Source organism: Ovis canadensis, chromosome 2 (assembly GCF_042477335.2).
Source record: "Ovis canadensis isolate MfBH-ARS-UI-01 breed Bighorn chromosome 2, ARS-UI_OviCan_v2, whole genome shotgun sequence".
Taxonomy (NCBI): domain Eukaryota; kingdom Metazoa; phylum Chordata; class Mammalia; order Artiodactyla; family Bovidae; genus Ovis; species Ovis canadensis.
Window position 1 is genome coordinate 75046996 of NC_091246.1, and position 13076 is coordinate 75060071.

The 13076-nt window shown below is 40.5% G+C and overlaps 1 protein-coding gene across 1 annotated transcript in view; it reads right to left on the reverse strand.

The window, feature by feature from the left end:
- GLDC (glycine decarboxylase) overlaps nucleotides 1-13076 on the reverse strand; it is an 84166-nt gene that overhangs the window by 55968 nt on the left and 15122 nt on the right. The window contains exons 3-5 of the mRNA XM_069576544.1: nucleotides 7091-7226; nucleotides 2984-3148; nucleotides 96-173 (exon numbers count right to left, since the gene is read on the reverse strand). Coding sequence (XP_069432645.1) covers nucleotides 96-173; nucleotides 2984-3148; nucleotides 7091-7226 — 379 coding nt within the window. The remainder of the gene's footprint in view (nucleotides 1-95; nucleotides 174-2983; nucleotides 3149-7090; nucleotides 7227-13076) is intronic.

Genomic DNA, 13076 nt, shown 5'->3' on the forward strand with positions numbered 1-13076 from the left:
GTTTCACCTCCAATCACTTTGGAAATAAGAGGAAGAAACAATAGAGATGAGCATAATATTATCCCCGAGTTCAAAATACAAATAAAATTAATTACTTGGCTCGAGTTTGGACGACAGCAATCGTTTGTGGGTGGCAACGGGGGTCAACAAAAAACTTCCTTCTCTTGTTCTGCCTGTTGAAAAGAAAAACTGCATTCAAACATGAACATTAAAGAGATCAGAGTATCTTCTAAGAATGCAAAAAAAGAGATGGTACTAAATGAAAGTCTGAGCGTAGAATAAAAAATAATCAGTCACTAATAACTAACGGTGATGTTTCCTGATCAGAACTGCACTGAAATCCAATTCAAATTCCAACCCTATTTAGCAAAATCAATCTTGAACTGGTTTAAATTTTTAAAAATACACTATGAGGAAAAAGAAACAAAAGGGTAGTAATTAGGTACAAGTAGAAACAAGAAACTAAGTCTTCTAAATAAAAACACTTGTGAACTTTATTGCCAAAGGAGCATTTGTTGTTTAGTTGCTCTGTTGTGTCGGATATTTTGTGACCACATGGCCTATAGCCTGACAGGCTCCTCTGTCCATGGAATTTCCCAGGCAAGAATCTGGAGTGTGTTGTAATTTCCTTCTCCAGGGGATCTTCCCAACCCAGGAGTCAAAACCACATCTCCTACATTGGCAGGCAGATTCTTTACCACTGAGACACCAGGGAAGTCCCAAAGGAGTACTTACAGATTATCTAAACCAAGCGGTCCTCATTCAAAGGAAAAGGATGGGATTCAGGAAACTTCTGAATCAGTGAACATGTGGAGATCTGGGAAGAATGGGTGACTCTGAGGCAGCATGGAAGCTCTGAGCCCTTTCAACATACCCAGGCCTATGCAGACCTCCTGTCTGGCTGTTCCTGAGTTATATCATTTGCTAATACACTGCTTCTAGTAAATAAAATGTTTCTCTGAGTTCAGTGAGCCACTCTAGTAAATTTAATGGAACCTTAGGAGGGGATCATGAAAACCCCATGGGTTGAATACAACCTGGACTTGAGATTGGCATCCTGAGTCAGAAGGGGCTGTTAGAACCTTCTTCTATAGCCAGCTGGTCAGAGCACAAAGAACAACCTGGGCTTGTGACTTGCATCTGAATTTGGGCAGGGGCAGAGGGGTGGGGTGCAGTCTTATAAATCTGATCCATGAACCTGTGGAATCTGATGCTATCTCTAGGTAGGTGGTGTGAGAATTGAATTCTCAGACACCAGTGGGTATTTGTTTGCTGGTGTGAGAAGAAACCCCCTCCCTGACTGGAATTGGTACCAGAACCAATTTAACCACTCCTTAAGCCTCTGGAAGTGAAGAAGAAAACTTACATGGGCATTCAGAGTGCAAACAAAGAATGTTGCCCCCCAGTTCTACTAGGATCAAGCTATTAGTCACAGCAGTCACCCAGTGGACTAGGGCCAGCACCCTAAAATCTCAGATAGACACACCATCAATGTGGGCACATTTCCCTACTAGATGACAATCCCCATGAGAATCTACCCAGAAGGAAGTTAAATGTATTCACAAGACAAAGAATGAAAGAAGGCGAGGAGCTGGAGAATAGCTGTTAACTAAGTGTTAACCAAAGTTAACCATGACCTAGCAATTGTACTTCTGGAAATGTGTCCTCAGAAAATAATCAGAATTTCTGACAAAAATTTATCCTAAAGATGCATAAAAATGATCTAATGACAGTAAAAAATGGGAACAAACAGTGTGAAACAATAGAGGTGAGGTTACATAAAACTCCCACAATAAAAGCCATAGTTTAGAAAACTCACTGAAGAAATAGGAAATGTTCCCCCAAATATTGTGAAGTAGAAAAAGAAAACAAGCTATAAAACATTAAATACAACCTGAGAAGAAAATTCATCATAAAAGAGAGTGATACTTATTTACATGTTACATTACAGATTGCTAGGCATTCTTCCTGTTAACCATAATAACAGAAACAGTATGTAGAGGGCAACAATGTGCCCATCTGAGAAAACGGCATTTCCCCGGGTGACTTTAGGTAGGAGTGGTCAATGAAACATAAGTAGGTTGTGAAGTAGGGGCTTCCAAAATACTACTGGCTTATTTTGCTAGAAGTGCCCTTTACTTCTTCCTGAATGCAGACATGATGGCTAGAGCCCCAGCAAGTCATCTTGTGATCAGGAGGACTATAGACAGGGGCCATTGCCTACCATTGCAGTAAACAAAGAATGTTGCCTGCCATTCCAGTTCTGCAAGGATAAAGCCACTCGGCACTGTAGCTGCCCACTGATGGTGCACCCTGATAGTTCAGGATGGAGAAAAACAGGAAGTATTATATGCTTTGGAGACACCTAAGATAGTTAAGAAGCACTCCTAAGGAATAATTTTAATGAGCCCAGATTCTTGCATCTTCCCATACACTGAAAAGTATTAACATCATTAACCTGAGATGTCTGTTCTTTGTGATTTGCAGTAATCCTTTGATGTTCAACTACATGGGATTTTCTTCCCCCAGAAAAAAGTTCCTACATATTCTGGTTCCTCCCTGACCTCTTGGCAGCAGTTCCTCAGAGCTGTATGAAAGACAGTCTCTGGGACCATTGTCCTTGGTAAGACCCCTGGATAAAACTTAACTTGCAACTTTCAGGTTGTATCCTTTTCTTGCATCTACAGGATGAAAGCCTCACACTGAGGATGAGGCAGAGAGAGGCGGGTATCAGTCCGTGATGCTACCTCAGAGCTGCTGTAACATCCCTGAACAACACTATGTATGTGATGAGCAAAACATCTTTCTTAAGAACATAATGTTAAACAATGAACAGCAGTGGCTTTTTAAAGGTGATACTGATGTAGTATATCTCATACACATGTGTGTGTGTGTACTTGAGAGAGAGAGATAGGGGCAGGGGAAGCCCCACCCACACAGCGGTGGTGAGACTGGCCGATGTCCCTTGCTCTGGGCCTCTCACCTGTGGCAGAGCTGCATTGCCTCTGCAGCCGCGGTGGCCTCATCCAGCAGGGATGCATTAGCCATGTCCAAGCCTGTGATGTCACACACCATGGTCTGGTAGTTGAGTAAACTCTCCAGTCTCCCCTGAGACACCTCTGGCTGGTACGGAGTATACTGGGTGATCCTGTAAGGGACACAAAAGGCTATGTCCAAACTGTGAATCCACTATTCAGAAAAAGCTCACAAAATGCATTCATTTTAGAATTAGGTATCTGAAGGCTAAGTTTTCCCCTCTTGAGAATGATATAATACATAGATAAGCTTACTTGTCTTCTGTAAGGAAGCTTGGAATTAAATCATGGCGATAATACTTATCCTTTGGTTAGGGATAATCAGTACATACTTTTCTATCCCTCTAAGTTGCATCATCTTACATTTACATTTCAAGGACCTTATCATAAGTATGTGTTTTATTGTAAACTGGCTCTTAAAATCCACTTGAGCCTATCTGTGGTATTAGAAACAGAATTTTAGAAAAAAGCTCACCTCAATCATAGTTCAAGAATCTAATATCTAATACTCAAGACTTTTGGCTTTGGGGGGGAGCAGTTTTGTTCATACTAACCAGAAGTCCTATGTGCACCTAAAAAATTAATAGAGGTCAATTTAAGAATTGTCACTCTCCAGTTATTAGCAGTCTATGGGAGTTAACTCCATAGCTATCAAAATTCAAGAATGCAAATAGTTAGAAGGCTGTATAGACATGAATTTTAATCTTATATCCTCCGGCTATTAGCCAAAAATATGTCTTCATCCCTTCATCCTTTTTTATCATTCCTTCATTTATTTACTCATCCCACAAATATTTGCTACATGCCCACTAAGTGCCAAAAACTATGATAAGTTCAGGTGACACATCAAAAGTAAGATGGGTAACAGTCTCTGATCTCAAGGAAAATATTACAGCAGGGAGAGATAAAATACATGAAATCACTTTAGAGTGATAAATATTCTAAATAAAATGAGAGATGAGAGGATGGCTGAAGACCTGGGACAGAGGGATCTTTTCATCAAGAATCCATTCACTGTACTACCAAAGTGTGTCAGACTGGAGTCCATGTTCCCACCTGTGATTAGCATTGTTTTCTATCTCTTTTGTTTTCATTCCTCCAAGCCTGAACAGTGTTTTCCTTTCTTTCCTGATGGTAATCACACTCAGTGTATTCCCATCTTTTTTTTCTTGGTAAGGCTTTGAAATCAATGTCTTCTTACCTCTGAGGGAGGAGAGAGTGGGGGGGCTTACCTTACCAAGCAGTACAACATTAAGACGGTGAAATAATTTCCCTGAAATGTTCATTGGTATAGTAGTGTATGTGTGTGTGCTGTTCACACTGTTTGTACAGCAGAGTACATTTTTGCTTCAATTAATTCCTTGAACAGCCTAGCTTAGCAACTGTAAATCAGTTTGCCAGATTCTAAGTGGCTGGTGAACCGGAATAAATGAGACACACAATACGTAACGTAGACAAAGTAGAAAGGGAATCTGAGCAGAAATGGGGTCATGCAAAAGGCATCAACAAGGGGCAACTGTGATCTCATATCAGATAAGATCTTCATACATGTGTCTGCAACAGAAAGACATATGCTTAAATTGCCTGCTAACATGAAATTTTCATTTTACTCACTATTATTATTTGACATGTAGACAGGTACAGAATTAGACACACATACACACACACACAAAACCAAGCATATACATGTATCAGCCAGCCCATCCAAAGAATTCATCATAGCACTGAATATAATATTGAAAAATGAGTAACAAACTGTCTACTAAAAGAAGAATGATTAAATAAATTAGAGAACATGCATATAATACTATGGGTTGTGAAAATGATATAAAAGATTTCCTGACATAGAAGATGCTCATGATACATTAATTTTAAAAGTAAAATATAAAATACCACAATCCTGGTTTTGTAAATTTATAGAAATGTGTGAACCAAAATGTAAACAGTAGTTTTCTCTGGGTGGAAAGATTAATCTTTACTTTTTTATTTGTAATATTCTAAACATTAAAGACACTGGCTACTATTTATTAACCATCTTCTGTGTGTCAGGAACATGTTCACAATCTTTCTTTGATGATTATGTTACACACGCTCTTTGTGTTATCCTAAATCCACCCATTTCTTTGCTGTCTTACTAGCCTAGCAAAATGCTTAAAACAGGAAATTATCAAATATTTCTGGTGCAAATATGTGTTTACCTTTCCTGCTTGAATGGGGATAGGTTCCCAATTACCTGTTGGAAAAAGCCCCAAACCTCCCAAACATAGTCCTTCATACCTAAGATGGTGCTATCCCTTGGCTAACAGACTTTGGGATACAATGTTTCCCTTCCCTTGCTCAGCCTTTTTCTCCTTGCTCTAAGTCTAAGCTTAGGCTGATGCTAATTAGCACTGCTAAAAGCTGAAAGCTTTAAAATTATTTTCTTGCAAAGATGATAATTATATGATCCTACTACTTTTACTTGTAAACTTCTTTTATTGTCCACACTTTTTTTTTAACACTACTAAACAGGCATAAATAGTCTTAAAAATCATTTATTAATGAAATCAGATGGGTGAGTCTCAAGCCTGGAGACACTAAATAAACCTTCATTTCAGGAGAAAAATGCTAGCACAGGGCCTGCCATCCTACATAAAAGGGTTTAGTTGCCTCAGGCAACCAGTGATCAAGAAAATGTCTGTGATCTACAATTTCTATGTTCCAACTGATTTTAACTCAATCAGTTTCTGTTCCTAGATGTATCTGAATATTGGAAAACAAAAAGTATCTGCATATCCAAGAAGGCATTCTGTCCTGTGTAAAAAGGATGCTTGATACATTCAACATGGCATTAACATTTATTCCAAAATAATCAGTATTCTTTATGATTGTGACAAAAAAAAACAAATGGAGGTGGGGGGGGGGATTGCAGTAGGACAAACATTCATGAGATTCTTTCATTCAACTGCAGCGCCAACATTATACAAAACAGAAACAGTCACAAAGAAAATGTAAATGTTTTGATATTTGTTAACTGATATATTATCAGCAATTGAAAATTTCAAAAGTAGATCCCATGAAGTATAATCTAGGCCTAATGTAAATTTTCTTATAAGAGCCCAAATGTTTGTATTCTCTGGAGGCTATGTTCCTTATTTATTTTCACCTCACGTCAGCGGAATTTGTTGGTTCCATCTCTATGACAACCATTCAGAAGGGTGATAATGTGAAGTCTACCCACCCTCATGTGCACAGCCCGCCCTGTCCTGGCTGGCGAGGGCTGGTATCACCCTCTGGTTCAGATCAGCTTTTGGAGAATACAAAGGAACAATACTTAAAATCACCCCAAAACTAGGACTGAAAAGCAAACAGCACTGTCCACCTCTCAAAACTCTGGTGGCTCTAAAGTAAATGAACACATCCCCTCACAGCCAGGAAGCAATATGGTCAATGTTCTGTTCGGCCACCAAGAGCCGAGACTGCTGGCCAGTATTCAGACGGCTGGAATGTGCAGTCCATTCATGTACTCTTGAGGCTTGTTTCGTAAGGAAGAGGAGACAGGCCACTTGCTTTTGAAATCAAACTTACCATCCAAACTTTTACCAATACCCCAGTGGAAACGAAGCCCTCAGAAATACAAATACTTCCGCAGGTGCATGCGTGAGCACGCACACATACCCACACACATACATACACACACGTGCACACACACACTTGGCAAGAACACTAGTTCTTTGACAGTTTATTCTTGTTCTCCTATGAATAAAGAAATGAACCATACTGAAACTAACAGCAGTGCAGGAGTGATTAGGCCAGATCTGGCTCCTCTAATGATGGTACGTGATTCACTGTATCTAGCACAAATGTCCTCACCAACCAGCACTACCTGTGTGCTTCTGCAAAAGCAGACAAAAGACAAAAAGATACTGTGCTTCCCACCCAGTCTAGCCTGTGCCCTGAGCAACACACAATGGCAAGTTCTGAGACTTTGGTGGAGAGTGTGAGGAAGTTGGGGCACAGAAGAGTCATGCAGATCAAATCACAGCACTCATGTTTCTCATCAAGAAATACATTACCATCCTGAGTTCTCCAGTAAGTTCCGCAAAATTGTCTGTGGTACTGAGCAGTTATAATAGCCCATGCCAATATATGATCTCCAGATCTGATTCTTGTTGGAAATGGCATGGAGAGTTGCAAGGATTTCATTTTCACCTGATTGTGGGAAAGAAAGAAATGTTACAGAGAGAAAATACCTCAAAGAGAGCTCTAGGTATAGTTTAAAGCCCTAGTTTTTTTCAATATTGACATGAGGAGGACAGCTATATGGAAAATATAAGAATCATCCTCTTAGCAACACTAAGAACTAGATGCAGAAATCTGAAAAAAAAAAATTTGTGGCTCTTTTTTTTGGTGTTATTTGACAGAATTTCTCAATTTTTAACACTTGCCTAATTCCAGGTTTTTTCTGCTCCCTTCACATGTTTTATTTACACTAAATAAAATTTCTTCTCTTAGTAAATAGTATTTACCCTTTTAAGTTGCCTTATGCCAATAGTTGGTATGTCTTAAATAACACATATGAAGGATCTTTTTTAAGTAGCTGATCACTTATAGCTATAACTTATAAAAGACCCTTCACTCAACCAAGAAAATATCAATTATAATAAAAGAACCACATGCAGTTTTAACCAGCATTTTCATTAAGGCACTAAGGTAATTAAGGAGTAATTATAAAAGTTCTCAGGTACAGGCAAGACCCTGTTTTGGGTCATTCATATAATAACAAAATAATAATTGGCATCTGTCATTTTAAGCACTTACTCTTTGCCAGGAATTGTACCAAATGTCTTCCACGTAGCTCTGGAAACTGAGGCTTGAAGAGGATCACTCAACTAAGGCTATGCAGCTTTAAATTAACTACCGAGTTGAACTCCAACTTCAATACTTTCCCCAATGGGCCAGACTGAGATCTCCTACATTTATAGCACTTATACTGAAAGCTACTTTCTAGATACAGATGACCTACATGCTTGTTTCTCTGCCCCTCTGCATAAAGTTAGATCATAAGCATATAGCTACTAAAGTTTAAGTGAGATTTAGCTACTTAGGCAAATGTCTACCCGCTTTAAGATCTCAGGGACTCAGTCACTGAATCTTGGAATTTATTGATTTTATTGTTACAAATCTAGGCACAGCCATCTAAGATAGCAAACTGGCTAGGAAAATGCTTCCCAATGTTTTAATTCCACTGAACTCTAAGTGACTATTATTCCCATTAATCCTCCTTTATCCTCAATGAAAACATTTTCACCCTTGGCCATGCCCTCCCATCCCATTTGTTTTCACAGTAAATAAATTTCAAGAGAGATGTGTCAGTTTGTCAGACTAGGCTAACAAAAGAGAGAAGTATCAGTTTGTAAGTATCAATTTCATGCGTAAATATAACCCAACTGCCTTATAATGGACAATCTTGCCTTCTTCCACTGAAAGCTTAGGACATATAAGTGGATGTACAATAAAACAGTATCTGCAGAGATACCCAAGTACAGTATCCTTAGGAATAATCATGCAAGAAATGCAGTCACTTTCCAATGTCTTCTTAGGGTGCAGTGATTGAGAAGCCCAGTAGGAAGGGAGATTAATTAGCAGTGCCTGGCAGACACCCAACTCAGCAAGGCCAGCTTCAATTAAGATCCGTGCAAGGAGGACAGGTCCCTGTTCCATACTATGCCAGGAGGACAAAAGGTCCAGCCCTCAAAAGAGAACAGTCTTTGAAGGACTTTGTCAAATCAAGAGGTTAACCTTTGAGCGACAAAGGGTATTGAATAATATAATGTTTCCCCACATAATAGAAGATGATTCTACTGGTACTATGGATGGGTCAGAGGGGAGACTCTGAAAATAGGGAGAGATAGTAAGAGGCCAGCACAATAGTCCAGGAGGGAGATGGGCCAGGGAGTGTAGTGAGTTAAACTGTATCCTCTCCCTAGAACCTAGACAAGTACATAAAACATCAGGAACTGCTATGAGAGATGCTGATGTTTATCTGGAGACCCTAAACTCTCAACTAGAACGGTGGAGGAATCTGACTTTTCCTTTTACAAAGAAACACATTCTCTCCTACCTCCCAACAGGGCTGAAGATGTTAGTGCAAGCTCATATGTCCAGTGAAAGAACCTCAGTGACAGCACAGTGCCTTTCTTGTCCATTGGTTCTGCAGCCTCCTGCCTCTTACAGCCTCCTATTTCCCTCGTCCTGTCCTGCACGTATGCCTTCACCATCCCCTCTACTAGCCAGGGACCCACTGCCACATCCTACATCAGTTCAGGGCTTCCCGATATATAGCAGCACCACTCACAGCTGCCAAAGTCTTACACACCTGGATAAAACACTTGAAAAAATTTAGAGGCCATTACCATAAAATAACAGCAAAATAATTAATTGTAGATAACAGTTAGACGCATAAATATGTTCAAACTTGAGACATACAAGTTTTTAATCCTGTAACAGACATACTCTAATCGCTACAGGATCAAAATTTCTAAGCTCCTGTGGGCTCTGCCTCCACCTGCTGCTGCTGCTGCTGCTGAGTCACTTCAGTCGTGTCTGACTCTGTGCGACCCGATAGACAGCAGCCCAGCAGGCCCCCCTGTCCCTGGGATCCTCCAGGCTTGAGGCCAATGTGAACATAGCAGGCCCTCCAGGATCCACAGCTTCCAAATTTGCAGAGTTCAACCAAGAATCAGAAACATCCTGGAAAAAAGACTTTTCAGAAAGTTCCAAAAAGCAAAATTTGATTTTGTCATGTGTTGGCAGCTATTTACATATCATTTACATCATATTTATGGCTAGAGTTCCAGAAAAACATCTATTTCTGCTTTATTGACTATGCCAAAGCCTTTGACTGTGTGGATCACAATAAACTGTGGAAAATTCTGAAAGAGATGGGAATACCAGACCACCTAACCTGCCTCTTGAGAAATCTGTATGCAAGTCAGGAAGCAACAGTTAGAACTGGACATGGTACAACAGACTGGTTCCAAATAGGAAAAGGAGTACATCAAGGCTGTATATTGTCACACTGCTTATTTAACTTCTATGCAGAGCACATCATGAGAAATGCTGGGCGGGAGGAAACACAAGCTGGAATCAAGATTGCCGGGAGAAATATCAATAACCTCAGATATGCAGATGACACCACCCTTATGGCAGAAAGTGAAGAGGAGCTAAAATGCCTCTTGATGAAAGTGAAAGTGGAGAGTGAAAAAGTTGGCTTAAAGCTCAACATTCAGAAAACGAAGATCATGGCATCTGGTCCCATTACTTCATGGGAAATAGATGGGGAAACAGTGGAAACAGTGTCAGACTTTATTTTTTTGGGCTCCAAAATCACTGCAGATGGTGACTGCAGCCATGAAATTAAAGGACACTTACTCCTTGGAAGAAAAATTATGACCAACCTAGATAGTATATTCAAAAGCAGAGACATTACCTTGCCGACTAAGTCCGTCTTGTCAAGGCTATGGTTTTTCCTGTGGTCATGTATGGCTGTGAGAGTTGGACTGTGAAGAAGGCTGAGCGCCGAAGAACTGATGCTTTTGAACTGTGGTGTTGGAGAAGACTCTTGAGAGTCCCTTGGACTGCAAGGAGATCCAGCCAGTCCATTCTGAAGGAGATCAACCCTGGGATTTCTTTGGAAGGAATGATACTAAAGCTGAAGCTCCAGTAGTTTGGATACCTCATGTGAAGAGTTGACTCATTGGAAAAGACTCTGATGCTGGGAGGGACTGGGGGCAGGAGGTGAAGGGGACAACCGAGGATGAGATGGCTGGATGGCATCATGGACTCGATGGATGTTGAGTCTGAGTGAACTCTGGGAGATGGTGATGGACAGGGAGGCCTGGTGTGCTGCGATTCATGGGGTCGCAAAGAGTCGGACACGACTGAGCGACTGAACTGAACTGAACTGAGATAGCATTCACATTGTAATTAAAGCTATTTATATACCATTTACATTGTATTAGGTATTATAAGTAATCTAGGGACGATTTAAAGTATATGGGGTGGTTGTATGTAGTTCAGTTCAGTTCAGTCTCTCAGTCGCGTCCAACTCTGTGACTGCATGGACCGCAGCACACCAGGCTTTCCTGTCCAAAACCAACACCCAGAGCTTGCTCAAACTCATGACCATCGAGTCAGTGATGCCATCCAACCATTTCATCCTCTGTCATCCCCTTCTTCTGCCTTCAATCTGTTCCAGCATCAGGGGCTTTTCCAGTGAATCAGTTCTTTGCATCAGGTGGCCCAAATATTGGAGCTTCAGCTTCAGCATCAGTCCTCCCAATGAATATCCAGGACTGATTTCCTTCAGGATTGACTGGTTGGATCTCCTTGCAGTCCAAGGGACTCTCAAGAGTCTTCTCCCACACCACAGTTAAAAAGCATCAATTCTTTGGCGCTCAGCTTTCTTTATAGTCCAACTCTCACATCCATACATGACCACTGGAAAAACCATAGCTTTGATTAGATGGACCTTTGTCAGCAAAGTAATGTCTCTTTTTTAATATGCTGTCTAAGGTTTGTCATAGCTTTTCTACCAAGGAGAAAGTGTCTTTTGATTTCATGGCTGCAGTCACCATCTGCAGTGATTTTGGAGCCCAAGAAAATAAAGTCTCTCACTGTTGCCACTGTTTCCCCACCTATTTGCCATGAAATGGTGGGACCAAGTGCCATGATCTTAGTTTTTTGAATGTTGAGTTTTAAGCTCAGCTTTTTCACTCTCTTCTTTCACTTTCATCAAGAGGCTCTTTAGTTCTTCACTTTCTGCCATAAGGGTGGTGTCATCTGCATATGGGAGGTTATTGATATTTCTCCCAGAAATCTTGATTCCAGCTTAAGCTTCAACCAGCTCAGCATTTCACTTAATGTACTCTACATTTAAGTTAAACAAGCAGGAAGACAGTATACAGCCTTGATATAGTCTTCCCAATTTTGAACTAGTCCATTGTTCCATGTCTGGTTCTAACTGTTGCTTCTTGACATGCATACAGATTCCTTAGGAGGCAGGTCAGGTGGTTCAGGATTTCCATCTCTAAGAATTTTCCAGTTTCTGGTGATCTATACAGTCAAAGGCTTTGGAGTAGTCAATAAAGCAGAAGCAGATTTTTTTTGAACTCTGTTGCTTTTTCAATGATCCAACGGATGTTGGCAATTTGATCGTTGGTTCCTCTGACTTTTCTAAATTCAGCTTGAACATCTGGAAGTTCACGGTTCACATACTATTGAAGCCTGGCTTGGAGAATTTTGAGCATTATTTTGCTAGCATGTGAGATGAGTGCAATTGTGTGGTCGTTTGAACATTCTTTGGCATTGCCTTTCTCTGGGATTAGAATGAAAACTGACCTTTTCCAGCCCTGTGGCCACTGCCGAGTTTTCCAAATTTGCTGGCATATTGAGAGCAGCACATTAACAGCATCATCTTTTAGGATTTGAAACAGCTCAGCTGGAATTCCATCACCTCCACTAGCTTTGTTTGTAGTAATGCTTCCTAAGGCCCACTTGACTTCACACTCCAGGATGTCTGGCTCTATGTGAGTGATCACACCATTGTGATTATCTGGGTCACAAAGATCTTTTTTGTGTAGTTCTTCTGTGCATTCTTGCCACCTGTTCTTCTGCTTCTGTTAGGTCCATACCATTGCTGTCCTTTACTGTGCCTGTCTTTGCATGAAATGTTCCCTTTGTATCTCTGATTTTCTTGAACAAATCTCTAGTCTTTCCCATTCTATTATTTTCCTCAATTTCTTTGCATTGATCCCTGAGAAAAGTTTTCTTATCTCTCCTTGCTATTTACAGTGTATTAGGTATTTTAAGTAATCTAGGGATGATTTAAAGTATATGGGGAGGTTGTGTGTAGGTTATATGCAAATACTGTACCATTTTATATAAGGGACTTAACAATTTTGGCATCCATTAGGGGTGGGAGGTGTGGGGGTAGGGTTGGGGAAGGGGGCAGAAACCAATCCCTCCTGGATACTGAGGGACAATTGTATTCCTTGATTG